At 45.5% G+C, this 17,077-nt stretch overlaps 1 protein-coding gene across 1 annotated transcript; it reads left to right on the top strand.

Moving 5' to 3' along the window:
* Positions 1-8,566: 8,566 nt before the first annotated feature.
* On the top strand, positions 8,567-15,882 carry LOC131210771 (protein amalgam). Its single transcript, XM_058204064.1, has 9 exons — positions 8,567-8,761; positions 9,092-9,210; positions 10,363-10,548; positions 11,418-11,616; positions 12,313-12,444; positions 12,597-12,716; positions 12,828-12,998; positions 13,155-13,358; positions 15,608-15,882. The coding sequence occupies exons 1-9, from the start codon at positions 8,692-8,694 to the stop codon at positions 15,880-15,882; spliced, it is 1,476 nt and encodes a 491-aa protein (XP_058060047.1). The 5' UTR covers positions 8,567-8,691.
* The last annotated feature ends 1,195 nt before the right edge of the window (positions 15,883-17,077 follow it).

Genomic DNA, 17,077 nt, shown 5'->3' with positions numbered 1-17,077 from the left:
CTCGGACAAAAAGCGGTGTATATGGGTGTCCCGGACCCGTCGTACCCGTTAGTGGGAGAGAGATTTGAGCTGAGCAGATTACAGCGCCCGGACCGGTCTCGAAGACAGTGATGCCTCTCGAAAGCCGTGTAGCATTTCAGAAGAAGACGCCAGCAACCGGCCAGGCCAGTCGGTCCAAACAGCTTGGATTGGTCGATGTTTTAGGTGTCGCTCGCAACAAACTGTCCACGGGAAAAAAGAACACATAATGGACTTTCTGTCCCGTTGTACCCTAGCCCCTACGAGTGTCGATCGTTGGTTCTTTCCCCGGTTTACAGTACCTTTTTTGATATGTACTGTCCCTTACGAAAATGGTCACCAGATTGTTGCGTGTTTTGTGTAAGTAAATTATGGAGCACCCTCCAAATTTATCGTATTCTGATATGTCGTGAACGAGTGCATATAAACGGATCGTGCGGGACACGAAATTGGATCACGAACGGCGAGATAACCGCGTGGTCGGTAGTACAAGGTGTTAAGCGATCGAAAAATGATTATGTGCAGGGGCTCCAGCCGGCCCGAGAACCCTTTATCGATGGATTCCCCGTTGGTGAAGAATGCACAAACTATTTGGCCACCGTTCGCCGAACGCTGCGGTTATCCGACCGACGAACCACCGACGGCGCAATATCGGGCAATGTCGCAACACTTGAATGGCACATTTTTGCTTGTTATTTGGCGAGCTGTTATGGAATTGCAAATGTTGGAAGTATGCGCCGCGCCCCGATGGGGTGTGATGACATCGTCCAACATGGCACAACATATTGCCGCCCGGCCCAAGTGCGCTGTTCTTTCTGAGAACACGGGACCTGGGCGCGGTTGGTGGTGGTGTCTTGAATCATAAACATCGTCTCCGATTGCGATATTGGATCTGGTTTGCGGTCCGATCGGTATTCGGTTGGCCGAGACGCACGCCTCGCAGGACTCTAGCGGGGATCACCGTGCGTGGCATATTTCTGGCGGAGGGCCTCGCAAATATGTCCGCCTGCGATGAGGGTCCCCGTTCCACTTGGGGGCTTAGGGGTTCTTCCTCGGAATGCACTGATGTTGGACGAATATTGAATCACGTCTGCGTAATATGCCCCCGGATGGCCAATAAACGGCACCACCGAAGTGTAAGAATGCATTACCGAGAAAGCTGCAGAGAGAGAGAGAGAGAGATAAACAGTCACATTCCTTGACACACACTGCGTGGTTTATTAGAGGGATCGAATCTGTGAATGTAAATGGTGGAAAGTCCTTAATAAATATCTAAACGTTGAATGAGATACTGCAAGTCGTTCAATGATAGTTCCGAAAATTAGTACTTTTTGGTTTTGCACCCAATCTAATCCTGCAAAGTACAAAAAATATTCTCATTTTTTATAATGATCTTTACTAACGTCAGACTTAAATTTCGCTGTGAGATCAACCAATCAGCCTTTAACAGATCGAATCAATTCTTCGCGATTCAGTTGGAAAAGCGTTCCACAGCAACATAAAATTCGGATTAAGCTCATTCTGGCTAGAGCGTTGAAATGCTGAACAACGGAAGTTTCTTAGCTCACCATCTTGGCTGCAATTTTCTTGCGGTGGCCACATTGAGGTGGAACCGAATGAAGCCCAACTGGCTGAAGATTATGTGACGTGGCTTTGTTTTGTGTCGTTGCCGCACGAATGACGTTAATTCGTCAGTGGATGACAATTTCAGATCATGTTTCTTGTCGCAGTAAAAGTCTGCGCCAAATTCGAAGCTGCGGGCGAACTTTTGCATTTGCCATAATAATGGCGTCGTACAAAAGAGTTCATTGTTGCCCCAAACGAGCGGAACACGGTTTCGGTGAATCTTTCCATCGGCGCAATAGAAATCTAACATCCTCCTCCACCGGGGGCACATGGGGAGCAGCAGCGAGAGCATGCGAGCATACCGAGCCACGGAACTTGCAAGAAATTGTTTTGTTCGCATACTTTGCGCAGCCAGGGCGAGCATAACGGCATAGTTTCACAAAACCACGTGATAAAGACGAGTCGGGCTGTTTGATGCTACGAAGCTGAACGGGGCGAACGCAGATACGGCGGGGGCCCTCTCAGATGAGCTGTGGCTTGCTGCCGAAGAATCCCGACCGTCCGGAAGATATGACAAACTATGGAATCTCGTTAAAAACAGCCGTCGGCTATGCACCACTTGCCGGTTACGTCGTGGGGTTCCACTGTACGTCGCACAAATAGTTTATAAAGTTGGAGGCATTTGGCGCACTTTTTTGGGGCCACAGTAAGCGAGTGAAAAGGCGCCTCGAAGGTGGTTTTCGAGACAACCGAGTGTCATCAGCATAAGGCGACGTTAAAGCGATCGTCAACCGGAATGACTGAACCACAAACAACTATTACAAAGTTAATTCAATAAGTGGTGAACTTAATATTTCCGCTCCACGAAGTAAGGTCCTTTTTGGATAGAATATGTTTGTAATAAGTTAAAAGTGAAAATTAAAATTAAACAAAAACAAAACCTCAGCCGAAATATAAAAGTTAGTGCATAAGTGGTTACATAAATTAAAACAAACAATAAATAAATGAAACTCTGTCAATATACTATTACTAAATAAACGTTTGAAGTTTATCACTCAACAAACCCCAATAAGAATAAATCGCAAAAATATCAACAATCAAAAAATTGCGGACTGGCAAAAGTTTAATAGAATGTGTCTAGAACGAAAAGCAAAAGGTTGCAGAGATCTTAGCGATCACTTTCGATCGAATTGTTCAAACTTCGCACCAAAGCAATGAGGATACCAGCGGCACCAAAGCAAGAAAAAAGGTAAACGCCTCAAATCAGTGTTACAATCTAAGACGCGAGCCACGCTTGTTCCGAGAATTAGAGCGAGATAAACGTATGACCCGATACCCTTCAGACTTGTCGAAGACATTCCGCGACCGTGTCCGACAACGACCAGCGAAAGCTCCGAAGCTCCGCGGCATGTTCGGCTTCGTTTTCCGAACGAGACCACCCACGAACGGTCCAACACTCCCGGCACTGAATCCTTATTACTTCAGCAGGAGGACTAATTTCCCCTTTCGGCGGAATCGGCCGTTTTCGTCCTTTCGGGCCGAAGTTTGCGTTCGTGCCTTTCGGCGAACCCGCTCAGTTCCACTCTCAGTTCGCTCTGACGCTGCGATACGCGCGGATGTGTTACGACGTGTGGCCACTGACGCACTGTAAGGATCGGAATGTTTTTCGCGGATAAACCGGGAGCAGTAACAGAACCACGCCGGCCGTTCGGTTCGCAACGGTGCGTAATCGAGGGCTTATCGCGAGAAGCCCTCGAAGTTGGTTAGGCGGTCCTAGGTCCTTTTTTGTGCGAGTGTACGGTGCCACTTTTACGACCCAACGCAGTAGATTGAATACTTCCGCGTGTCGGTTCGCGAATTTATGGGCCAGGATTAACTGTCTATCGTGGTGTGGTTGCCTGTGCCTGTGTCGCTAGTCGCTGTGGCCAACCAACGGTGCCGGGAAGTGCACGAACCGAATCGGAAGGTCAATCACTGGGGCATCCGTCTTGTCTTTGCCGGCATCGCCGGTGTCAAGTGTGTTTGGTTCTGTGTGTGCGGGCTTTGTACCAAATCGAATCCTAGGGCACCGGCTCTGGGTGGTGATGCTGACTGAACTTCACTCCTTCAAAATGATGGAGTGAAAAGGGGTGATGATCAGCGTGTTATGGGGAAGAGGTAAACTCGAACCAGGGAACAGGATAGTCCGATTAACCCTTTCAGCCGGTTCAGGTGCTGTACGATTTCGTGAAGCGTGATTGCAGCAGCTCCGAACCGGCACCGGAATTAGAACAACACATACAGGCGGTGTTCTGCCCGATCCACTGTGACTGCATTCTTCGTCCCCAAAAAGGCTCATTGTTGCTCGTGTGTGTGTTTGTGTGTGGTTCCCTCGTTTGCTGCTGTGCACCGCACTGCACTGAGAGGCGAGAGGCGAGGGACGAGAAAAACATAAAATCATGCAAATAATCATTGTGAAAGCGTAAAGGAACAAGTGCACGGCAGCCGAGGCAAACGAACCGAGTGACCTCGATTCCTCGAGCGTGGCTGGTGGGCGAGGGAAAGAAACATAAACGGGTGGGCAACACACTCTGCCCGGTGGGTGGGTGATCATTTGCGTGTCACAATGTTCGAATCCGGAATTAAACCGTCCTCCGAGCAGGAACCGTCCTGAGTCCTGATGCGCAACACAGAGAGTGTTTGCAGCTGTGTATTAATTTTATGTTCAAACAAAACGCACCACAATGGAGCAGAGGGTTAATTTCTTGTCTGCCGTAACCTAGCGTTTAGCATCGATACTGGCAATTATAAATAAAAGAAGACTCATCCACCCGGCCTGGCCATAGGAAACAGGTCAAATGGCAAGCATTAACCCGGTGCATTCATCATCGTGGCAGCCAACCTGCTCATTATGCGAGCAAACAATGAATATTTGTTCGCTGTGTCATCAAACAATGCTTAGCAAAGGTGTAACCGAGTTCAGGGTTCGTTCTATGGCCGCCACCCATTACTATCGCCCATCGATCGTTGCTCTGGTAATTAATCGGCTAATGACTGATAAACGGGGTGCGTTACGGTTGCGTTACAACAATGGTGATGCCATGGTTTGTTTTGTTTCGTTGCCGATAAAAGGCGCTTGGGAGGACGTGTTGAGCGGCGCGATTGGTACGAAGATAATAATCGTTAATCATAATCGGACAGGGAAGTGATACTTTATCGTTCGGTGTGTGATCTGAACGTCTGCTGTTTGGTGCTTTACAGTCAAAAATAGCAATTGGTTTTTTAACTGAATTATTAGGCACTTTCGAATTGATTAAAATGCTAGACTATGCTAGGCTAGACTCGTTGAAGTTATGAAAAAAAACAAAGGTTTATTAACCATAATAAAATACAATGAGACAACTACCATATGCTTTACGAATAATTTTGCCAAACTAGAATGCATTTAGAGTGTGATGCAGTAGTAAACAAAAACATCAAAGAATAAGAAAGACTCAAAGTCCAGGTTTGTAAAATATCAAACAAACGCAGGTTCGTCTCTTTATTCCACTACGCGTGATTTTTTTCCGAAATTCGAATTGTCTTTTTATTCGACCAAGAACATTCTTAGCGTAGAAACTCAGACGATGGCTCTTGACGAAAGTTTGCTTTATCTCTTTGATTCGAAATTACATTTGTTAGGATAGTCTCCATTTTTGATGTGCGAAATGTGAAAGGAACCGTACCAATAGCCTCGGAACGATAAGGAGGATTACCGAAGTACAAATTGCTCAAACAGTTGATTATCTAAATTAAATTGGTAACATTTCATTCCAGTAAGCAAGTCAATACATTATCTTAAAAGGGTTCGCTGTGGCCCAAAAAGGATCGACCGGTTTTTTCCGCAAAAAGAAAAACATCCAGTTATGTTTTATGATTATTGGTAGCTTTTCTTTTCAAGTCCTCTCATGCCCGCAGTTCGTAACACACGAAGAATTACATTACCGTTCGAGGTTAATCCTCATACGTCAGTTCAGGATCGGGACACTCACTCTCCAGCCGGCCATAATAATCGCCGCCATCAATTCCTCGTAACCAATTCCCATTTTCCAAGTAACGTGTTGCATATAATCCTCTCCCAGCACCATAACAACCCCATTATCATTCGGGGTCGATCCAGCGTGAAAGTTGCCAGCTTCGAAAAAAGGCAGACTAGCGATGGACCATTTTCCTTTTCGGCAAGGGTAGTACCAAAGTGACCACCTAAGGAAGAAAAAAAGGAGCTGTTCGGAAAGTGCCTTTACACTCAATCAAACACAAGGCACACAGAAATGTGAGAAATAAACGACTTCCCGCTACTAAACGTTTGTGAATGATGAAGAATGAAGGTATTAGAGAGTGAAAAATATGTGTTGTCCTGTGGACTGGAGCTCCTTCCTGGGAAAAGGTTGCTCGCCTTCCTCACAGCAAATGTCTCGTTCCGCTGGGTTGTCAAGCGTGTCACCGTATTTTATGTTGTTACTTCGTCATAGCTACATTACTATAATCGAATCGGCATCTACTACCGCTGGCCGGCATAATAATCGCGCGGAAAAGGCCAATAAACTGCTTGCTGCCGCTGGTTCAGCTAATGCTTGGAGGTGGTAAAATTTGATAATGTGTCTGCGGGGAAAGCATACCAAAAGATTGGCTTTTTATTTAATAAAAAAGCACTTGCCAGAGAGACCAGAGCCATAAGATTTTGAAGATAGAACAAGAATTTGATACAATGTTTTATGGCTTTAGAAGTCCCGAGAAGCCGTCGAGGGCGCGAAATGTTCAAACGATTTCCTTCAGACTGTTGCAAAAAGCAGATTATGCTTACTCCCTGCATAATCTTCGGTACGATCGAATCGACACCTCCCGGAACCACAGCTTCCCATAAAATTCATATGGATCATGACAAATATATTCATAACGTTCCAGAAAAGCGCACGGTACAGAATTGACTTTAAAGTTTCGCAACAGTGAAATCAATAGCGCCAAAGTTGGCATTCACACGTGGCCCCGAAATAATATGGCAATCAATTGAACGATCTAATTAAATGCACGCCGTCAGCTGCTGTCGCGATATAATGAAGCTCTTAGCATTCACAACATCACGCGCCTGGTTGGACCAGAATCCTGGTCGCGTTTTCGAACGCCACACGGACGTCTCCGGCAGATTTCATTCACATATTCGTGCCCAGCGTACCATCCATGGGTTTGCTTCCTTCCAAGTATTGTAGTTTAGGAAACCATTTCGACAAACCGCAGTACGTGGGAACTAGTCTAGAATAATTGAAGACAGTTGTCGTGGTTGCGACCAGAATAATGTATCGATTGCTCAACGGCACCGCGTCACGCTCGATAAAGCCCCGGATGCGTGGTACATAAATTAATGGGATGAAATTCGAATTCAATGCAATTACTGTTTAACGTGAAAATAGTACTGTCGCATATGGCACAAGCTGCCTCGGCATGAATGGAGATGGAAGTACAGGCCTAATCCTAAGGACGTTGATCACTCAACGAAGTGAATATCTGTTACTTTGAAATTCATTCTCGATTCATTATCCATATTAAATAACATTAATATTTTTATCCAACTCGAATATCTCGTCTTTCAAATAAAGGGACTGAAATAAAAAGCGTTCGATAAGTTGATTAAAGATATGCGATAACAAAGCAAATAAAATAAAAAAAGAGATCAAGAGTTAAAATACAAATGAAAGGCACACTGAGAGTTTATGAACTTGTCTAAAACTCAAGCAAGTGCAATGTAATCAAACGGTACATCTTATCTACACTTTCCATTCCAACAGTCGTTAAAAAATCAAATTCGGCTTCGACTATGCTACCTTGACACATGACTAATCTTCATTCTAGTGTCTCTGAGCCTTTTATTTCTAACAATTTCGGTACAAAAATGTATACTAAATATACACCAATCTACAAATTTAGTTTAAAATAATGTATCATGTATCAAAATATAAATAATGGCCAGTTCGTTCTTCTTAAAAAAAGCTTATCTATCAACATGCTGTTGATCGCGTGATCTTTCGCCTGATCGCCAGCACTGTAGAACGCAGATAAAAACATCTCTCACGCCAAGAGCATGATGTTTTAAAATTTAATGATTTGTGGCCAGAGCTTTAAACGGCGCTCTTTCAATTAATTCACTCTACACTTTTTCCACACTCGCGCCAGGTTACCATCTAGGAAACTATTTTACGTTCCGGAATAATTACTCAGTGCAATAGCCGGTGCAACGGTGTAAAAAACGTCCCGTTGAAAGCTATATTTCCTGAGCAATCAGCATTTTAATGTCCACTCCAAACCGATACGCCATCGCCGTATCCTTGGGCCGTATGTGGCCACAAAGAGCGTTTGTTTCGGAGCATTACTCGGATGAATAAAACGCGCCACATTTCACGCATCACATCGCCTCCACAGCCGTAGTGGCCGCTGTTCCCCAAGCCCCACCGCCACCATGCGGCCCTCCTACCAACTGTAGAGCAAGGAGAGCAGCGAAATTATACCGACAACATGGTGATGCTCGCTATGCTCGTTGGCTATGCAGCAGCAGCAGCAGCTGTGGCTAGGGCTGAAAGCGAATTTCAGCGCAGTACCTTAACGCGAAAGTGAGCAATGCGAAACAATAGGGCAGCGATTGCTGAAAGCCACCAGCACCTCCACCAGAAGCGGCCGCTGAAGTGCATCATCGCGCGAATCGTGAAGTGTTTGGCTGCACGGGGGCCGCGCCTTGCATCCTTATGCGCCGGACCAACTGCCCTGGCCTGACGGAACTGTGTGTGCCTCGCGGAGAGGCTCGGAGCTCGGTTGGTTGCTGCCGAGTACAGTGAACAGTATTTCGAAACATTACGGGAGTGAAGTGCCAGCTTAAGCCAAAGTGGAAGTGACTCATCTCGGTAGCAGGGAAAAAGGCAGAGAGAAGCCGTTCGAGCAGTTTCGGGGCGATTACGGTGGCGAGTGCCATCTGAAGAAGGAACCAAACTAAGATAGCGTTGGGCAAGGGACGGCACAATCGGGCGATTACCCGGTCCCGGAAGTGTAGCAGTGAGGCGCGATCGAGCAACGGATGCACCGGAACGGAACAGCGCCACAGCGATGGGATACATAAATCTGCTCGAGCTAAAGCTTTTGTTAAATATATCATTAGTCGTGCTGCTGGTAAACGGTGAGTCGGTGTGTTTTTTCGAGAAAATTTAATTTCTCGAATTAGTATGATTTATGCGCGACGGTAAATAATCATAATGGATGACATAAATGGCACCGCGCCCACCGGTGGGCCGCCGGCGTGGCGTGTTTCGCCGTTGTTTCCTATTTCGTTTCGATTCCCGTTCCCGCTGTTTGTTGTTCAACACTCTTTTTTTGCTTTGGCTTTCCCCCCGTTAAATGATGGAAAAGCGCTTTTCGATGTTTTATTTGTTTCGCCGACGGTGGGCGCACGGGCGGATTTCCCAGTGCACGGGTTCTCACGCTCCTTTCTCTACTCCGGACCGCACAGGACATGGCACCCAGACGGAAGCACAGCCAGAGTTCCTGGCCGCGCTGGACAATCTCACGGTGACACAGGGCCGCGACGTTTCCTTCACTTGCGTCGTGAACAACTTGGGACAGTACAGGGTAGGTGGTTTGCTAATTATCGCTTGAACTCGCTGCGCCACTGATTGATGATGAGGTGTGTGTCGTTTCAATTAAACTGTTTACAGTTGGCCTTAACAAAGCAATGCAAATTTATGTGGCATAGTTTCGCAGTAAGATGGCCATTAAAACTTTTCCTCCCAATAAACGAACTTCAAGGATATTACAATCAAAAGGATTGCTGTTTTGTATCAATTTAAAAATCTCAGCCATCGCAATTGGAAATCACGATACGCGCATTAAATCATCTATCGATGGAATTAAACATTGTCTAAAGCTAAGCTAAACAACTGGAACCGAGTTGCGTGCAGATGCCGCTGTCTCAGGCAAAATTGTGAAACGAGTCCATACTAATGCTTGTCTCATCTACATTATATACCTTCAATTCTTTGCCAAAAAGCGCCACTCGGCCAAAGGAAGCAGCGTGGCGTGCCGTTTGAGAGGCACCCTCCACTCCGTACGGCGCCCGCGCCGTTATTAATGATCTCATTTACAAAATTTATCGAAAACAAAACCCAACTTTTATTGACACGCAGCTCCCCTAAATAACGCAACCGGCTTCGACCGTAGACAGCAGTACCAAGGCGGCACACGGGAGGTAGTCGTAAAAAATCGGTGCCTAATGAAACGGTGAACATAACGAGTGCATAAAAGATTGAAAGTAGCAAACAAAAAATCAATTGCCATTTTTGGCTGGCTCTTTTGGGCTTCTCGGGTTGACTCCATTTTCCGACGGCAAAATGGCCCATTTCAATCAACTCCAGACACGCTCTTCAGGTTCGTGTTTGGGGTCGCCAGGATCCGGCAGAAGATCCGGCAGTGGAAACGTTGTCTAGCTGAACTCTAGCTGGGCCACGTCATTAAAGTAGTGTTTTACTGCCACGCGATACATTGACACGGAATAGTGCGGAACCGTGGTGTTAGGATCTGTAGTTTTGTAATATTAATTGACTGAGCCGCATTTCTAACATTAACTTTATAATCGGCAATCCGATGCAGGATTTGTTCACGTGGCAATCGCTGCAAGGTTGAAACCTAAAAGCCCCGAACATTGCATGAAGCGATAACTTTAACATTCCATTCGAGATAATAGTTCCATTTTTCTCGTAAAATCCTCCATTCGTTTGGCTAAAGGTAGCCTGGATCAAGTCGGACTCGAAGGCGATTCTCGCCATTCACACGCACATGGTGGCTCTGAATCCACGGCTATCCGTCACCCACAATGGCCACAACACCTGGAAGCTGCATATCTCCCACGTTCAGCTGAACGATTCAGGAAGCTACATGTGCCAAGTGAACACGGATCCGATGAGACATCAGGTGAGTAATGGTGTTCACCAGAAGCTCCGTAACAAGCAGAGGAAAATGTCGTCCAGGGAGCATTTAGCAAATGAAAACGAAACCATTGTGAGCATCTTTGAGTTGAATTTAAAATCACCATTTATCGGACATTGCTCTGAACAGTAATGCGGAAAATCAAGATGATGCTTATTGCTCGTCAATTATGGAAGACGCACAGTGACCGTCAGAAGAAAATGTACACCCGTTGTCCTTTCCAGTGTTCTTAAACTCTTAAAAGATTTGGCAATACACTAAAAGTAATCAAAACATATTTTCATCTGACTAATCACATAATTGTCCAAAACACAAAAGGAAGAACATGTTAAAACGAAGAAAAAAGTTAACTTCATTTATCGCCCTTCATTTGATTTTTTTTTTGGTTATTCACAACTACTGAGGATTTTTTGTCATGGGGTGATTCTAATTCTGCCGCTCATGAAGTTAACTCAACAATTTGGGCACATATCAAAATATCTATTTCATCTTGAAATAAGCTATCCTATAGATTTTAGAATCTTTATGTTTTCGGCTTAGATTAGGTTCTTCGGATCTCTAAAAATACATTAGAAAGCGTTTGCAATAGCAAAGACAAACAAATGTGGGCTCCTATTACTTGTGGTCAGTGTGGGTCAATCGTTTAGCGTAGCATCACCAACACGTTCGATTGGCCGGGCAATTGGCAATCGGTGTTTTTGCAGCCCGGAGTGTCTCGGGGGAGAAAAAGAATGCCTTCCCGGTCGCAGCTTCTCAAGCGTTTGACCATTGTAGTAATTGCTTCATGAATACATAAATTGCACCGAGGAATGGGAGCACAGAGCTGCGAAAGTAACTAAGAACCGTAATTACAGTCGGGCAACTTGGACGTCGTCGTTCCACCTGATATTTTAAACGAACACGAGCCCAACACCCTGGAGGGCGGCGTGGCCAACGAGGCCGGCAACGTGCAGCTGGTGTGCCAGGCGACCGGTGTCCCCGAGCCGACGGTCCAATGGAGGCGTGAAAATGGCAAGGATATCGTCGTGCGAACGGAGGGCAGAGAAAAACAAGGTAATTTGTGGCTCCGGGGGATTGCGAAGTTTAATCTAGTGCTTTTCTTCGCTCGCATAGTTTGCTGTCATGGCGCTTGATTTACTAACAAATTCAACTGACCCGAAAGGCTCCGGCCCGCTTCCAGCGCCAGTTAATTATCCAACAATGCAGAGATTCAAGACTTTTAATTTCTGTGTTTTTTCTTTAATTTTTAAAGTTATCTTTCGCCGGGCGAGTGGGTAGACAGACACGCAAACTAACACACGACCACTTTCCTACGTTTACTTACCTAACAGTAGCAATTTGGTAGCTCACATTGTGACCCAAGATGCATTTCTCTGGAAAGATATAAACATGAAACAAAATTTAGCCAATTTTGCAATGATTTGATGTTTGTATTCATAATTCAACAACTTTGTTGAGGAGTTGCAGCTTTTGCGAAAATAGAATCTGTCTTTAACACGGTTTAGTAATGAGCAGGAAAATCATTACAAAAATTGACTAAAATAAAATTAAGGACACATCTTCAGTGCATTTTATCTCTATAGAAAGCTACCAAAAGAATATAATGTTGTTAAATACTCCAGCCAACATATTCGAGATCCCTTTTTTCTACGAAACCGCCCCATTGTGCATTGGTGAACGACAGTGCATAAAGATAGCATAACATTGTTGCATGTTCTGGTTTTTCGCCCTCTACTTCTTTCCGGCCAGTGGTGAAGTTCATCGAAGGCGAACGACTCGTCCTGAACCAAGTGCAGAGAACCGACATGGGGGGATATCTCTGCATCGCCTCGAACGGTGTTCCGCCCTCGGTTAGCAAACGGTTTGATGTCCAAGTGAACTGTAAGTCACTGTCGTATACTTTAGTGGTTCGGTTGCTACTGAAAACGTAGTGTGGGATGTATTGAAACTTTGGCGACTACCATTTTTATGCTAACATCAAACATTGTCTTTCTATGTCACGATTCTAACGCGTCCACGGTGACCATTATCAGTTCCACCGAACGTGAAAGCCGGAAACCAACTGGTTGCCGCACCGGTCGAGAGTCATGTGCTGTTGCAGTGCGTCGTCGAAGCATTCCCAACTCCTCTCAACGGATGGCACAAGCATGATGGTACGATCAGTTTGTTGTTTAAAATTAACAGTATTAATTACCCTATATTGATTTCACCGGACAAAGGTTTTTCTTATCGTGCCATTGGATATTTAATCATTTTTATTGCAGGCATGAAGCTGTACGAGGGAGAAAAGTACACGATCAGCGAGGAGAAGCTCAACGCCTACACTTGGCAGCTGAATTTGACCGTAAAAAATCTGCACAAAGGAGACTTTGGGCCGTACATTTGCTCAAGCATTAATGCTCTCGGAAAGTCCGATGCCCGGATACGCCTGCAAGGTACGTATGGCATCGTCATAATAGTGAAGTTCCCTAGACAAAAAAAAAACAGGACGCACCGCCAGTTGGGCGTTGTAAATGAAATAGAAACTCGATGGTACTTTAATACTCCTTTTCGCGGGCCTTTCCTCGCGGTTTATCGTGACCCTTTTCCAGAACTTCATTTACCTCCTAAACCAACGACAACACCAACGCCTTACGTGCCGTCAACGGTGAAGCAACCGCGAAGAAAGCAGCACTCGTCGACCCACGGCAAAGGTCACGACGGGGCCAAGGGTGGCAACACCTTCAACCGTGACACGTACATCACCAACCACATCCAGGAGAACGATTATCTCGGCAGCATCGCACTGTCTGAAGGTAGGTTCGGTACAATAGTTTGAATATACATCATTGTAGCATAACACATTCGGCGTATGGTTAGGGACCATGTTTCGACATTTGTGAAGGTGTTTGTTAGGTCCGAATCGCTATTTTCCTTCTTTCTTTATAATCATCAACCTTGAAGCGTGTGCCGGTCAGCATTTTTTTAATTAACAATGATTTAAAATAGCTTCCCTGAAGCGGATCTTTGAGAACTAAAACTCCATTGTTACAGAAAGCAACAGAAATAATAACATGGTATCTGTTACAGGCCGCTGGGCGGTTGTTGCCTGTTAAGAAGGAGAGGAAAGCTAACAGGCTCAGTTTGAATCTCTAGTGTGAACAGTAGACGAGCATCTCGTCAAATGCTCCTCCAGGAATTTTCTAAAATACATTCCATTCCTGAATTTATGTTGCAGTAATATTAATTGCAATATTAGCAATTGTATTACAATTCAGAAGTACGTGGAATAAAGTCACGTAGCAAATCGAAAGCATGTTTGCCAAAAAATGATACAAATTAGAGATTTCTCAACCCAATTTTACATTATGAGCTTTTGCCAACAGATCAAAATCACTGATGTGTAGTTTTTCACGGAAACTTGTAATGGAACTTTTTGAAAATGTTAGCTAATAACAGTAATTTCCAATCGAGTTAAAAACTACCGCAAGTGAAAGCAATAATTAACATAAAAACCGTGATCCGGCAATTAGCTGTCATTAGGTGCGATTTGATTTTATAGTTAAAAACTCGTTGCCGTTTAATGACCACCGCATGGGACCCCGCGTCCCCGTCCACCGGAATGATCTCTGCGGCGACAGCAAAAAGCGCGAGGTGGGCGCATAAAATAAGCGACCAACATTAGCGCGATGTTTTACCGGAACATAATCTCGCCTCACCTTCCGTGCCGGTGCCGCAGGCATCGGTAAACGCAATATTTATTTCCTGCTCGCATCCTTCGCCATCGGCGCTTCTTCACGCGGCCATCAATTGCTCATAATTGAAAACGCGCGGCACAGGCAAAGGCTCAATTAATTTTTATTGCGTCACAATGAAACACCCCATAACAATAAATTAATTGATGTGATTATCAAGCGCGGCCGACTGTTGGCGCATTTGCTGTCGCTGATCGCGCTATCGATCGCAGGGAGCGATGTTTTTCCATCGCGCAAACTCTTTTGCGCTGTTGCATAAAATGGCATGCACTTCGGTATCGGGTCGGAATATGCAGTATAGAGTATTTTTTATCTCCACCATCCGGTGTTATCATCCGGTTGCCCTGCTCCTGTATGGCCCTTTTTTATGTTAAGCCACTATCGGCGAACAAATCGCGCCCCCTTTCTGCCTTCTTGGACATCTTTGCGCCGCGTCGCGTTTGTGGCGGGCCGGGGGATCATAAAAAGGATCGTCGCATAAATATATTTATTTTTAATGACATGAGCCTGCAGGGGGCGCGCAGAGTGGTGTCATCACAGCGCAGGTCCGTGGGGAGGGCCTGTGAAAAAAAAGAAACCGCCGTACTCGAGGTGCACGGTGACCACTCAGATGCTTTGGTTATTAATTATTTGCGCCATTCGTGCCCAGCACGCACGGGTTGTGCTTGTCCACCGATTTTGCGTATCCCGTTTTTTGTGTCCTCGGACATCGTGCAGCTTCCGTGGGAGAGGGTGTCTTTGCGGTTGCAATAAAAAATCTCGCCAGTGAGCGTGGCAGAAATTAACATTCCACAAATATGGTTGCGAATACACTGGCGAGCCGCTGACCGCCGGGCGTATGAGTAGCGACGGCCGCAATTACTTGCAAACTGATGCTTGATGCTTGAAATTTTTCACTCTCCTAACGTTCGCATGGATATACCTTTTGGAAAGTCATCAAAAAGCTCGGTGGCAATTAATCGGAATGTCGGAAATGTTTTATTACTAAATTTGTTATTTGCTTACTGCGCCCATACCGTGTACGGTGTCATTTAGTTTTGTAGGACTGGCTGTCAGCGCCCGAATACTTTTGGGTCGTCGTGTTTCGTTGCCTAAAGCCGGTCCACGTAAAAGGACTCCACAGTTTGGAACCACTCGGAATACTCTGTCCACGAACCACGCTTGGGGCAGGAATTTGATGCGAAATTTTATGCACTCGAGCGAGGGGGCCGAGGCCCTGTTCATAATGCGTTGCATCCCGATGCACTATGCCATCGTGCCCACTCGTCTAATATTGACCCGTTTTTGTCCAACCACACATCACCCAGGAGGTAACGCTGGACACGGTGTTAATGGCGCCGCGAGCGGAAACGGCGGCATGGCCGGTGGAACCGGCACCGGCGGCAACGGGGGCAACGGGCTGGAGAAACCGAGGAACACGCAAATGCCGGCCCCAATACCATCGCGACAGCCGCTCTGGATCCTGAACAACAAGTCGCCCGCGGCGAGCATCTTCGCCCATGGGCGGCCCTCCAGCACGGTTGCGTTTGTTAGTTGTTGTTTGCTGATGATTTATAGTCTGTTGATGTTGCCGACATTTACATGAAGTTATGCGTATGGGTGTTACCATTGCTGTTAGTGCGTACGTGTATGTATGTATGTGTGCGTGTGTGTGTGTGTCTGTACATTACGATAAGTATGATCAAATTAGCCGCAACATAGCCCGCCCCCAAACATTAAGAGTCACAGCCACCACCAGGACGGATAAATATCGGAACAGAGGCAGCGTATAAAACAGCCAAATAAAAACAATAAACCAGAGCTGCGTGATGGGCTACAATAGGATGATTAAGTTTCAAACAGAATTATGCAACGGCAATAAGACCGAATATCAGCAGTTTCAACGCGAACTGTGACCGAACAGAGGTTACAAATCCCATGCTCACAGCAGTACGAATTAACAAGGGCACTAATCCGCGCAGTGTGGCATATTTCCAGTGGTCAAACAGCAACACTGGCCGTCAACAAATTGTTACAATTATAAGTGCACTTTATAAAACAGACAAAAACAACTCAACAAAAGAGGGGCAACTGAGCAACAGAAAGAGAACGAGAGAGACAGCTAAAGTAAAAAAATGTGTAAAATGAATTTATAAAGAAGTGTCAAAATGGTATCAACACTCGAGGAGCTTGTACAGAGATAAAGAAGAAACAAAACACATAATGTTAACCATTGTACATAGTGTTGAAACACGACAAAACTAAGGACGACACTTGAATACCTTACAGGAATACAACGGAATGCTACGGTATGGTCAGTCGTTTCCGTATTGAGGGCAATTAGTTTGACGGTATTGCGCGAAGCACATTGAAATAACGTTTGATGGCATGTTTCCAAAAATTGGTAATTGGATTTCGTTCCCTTTGCATTTTTTATTTAAGGAAGGCCTATTTGGTCACTCCTCATGAATTGTGGTATCTCAAAAGTTCCCCAAAACACTTGGGCTCAAGTTAGATCCAGACAGTATGTAACAAGATTTCGTAGCACACGTCCTAACGTACTACACCAACGACGGTAATGAAGGTGAGTCCTGTCCCGTCAGCCTTTTGGTCGGCAATTTGATATACGCCAAGCCCCACGGCAGCAGGCCTCAGAGAGGACAGGATTGGCGAAAGGATCGCTTCGGTTTCATCCGCTGTCGGTTTACGATATAATTTTAATTAATGTTCGTGCCTCAGTTTTCGCAACGCTAGTTGGCTTCCATTCTTTCGGCTGCTTCAGGAGGGACACTCTTGGCCGA

Source organism: Anopheles bellator, chromosome 2 (genome assembly GCF_943735745.2).
Source record: "Anopheles bellator chromosome 2, idAnoBellAS_SP24_06.2, whole genome shotgun sequence".
NCBI classification, from domain to species: domain Eukaryota; kingdom Metazoa; phylum Arthropoda; class Insecta; order Diptera; family Culicidae; genus Anopheles; species Anopheles bellator.
This window is presented reverse-complemented; position numbering and strand designations above follow the sequence as displayed.

What these genes read in the sequence shown, in the direction of transcription:
- LOC131210771 (XM_058204064.1), top strand. Translation starts at nt 8,692, where the DNA reads ATGGGATACATAAATCTGCTCGAGCTAAAGCTTTTGTTAAATATATCA. An exon ending in ACAACTTGGGACAGTACAGG is followed by an intron (nt 9,211 to 10,362) that starts GTAGGTGGTTTG and finishes GTTTGGCTAAAG; the next exon opens with GTAGCCTGGATCAAGTCGGA. An exon ending in CGGATCCGATGAGACATCAG is followed by an intron (nt 10,549 to 11,417) that starts GTGAGTAATGGT and finishes CCGTAATTACAG; the next exon opens with TCGGGCAACTTGGACGTCGT.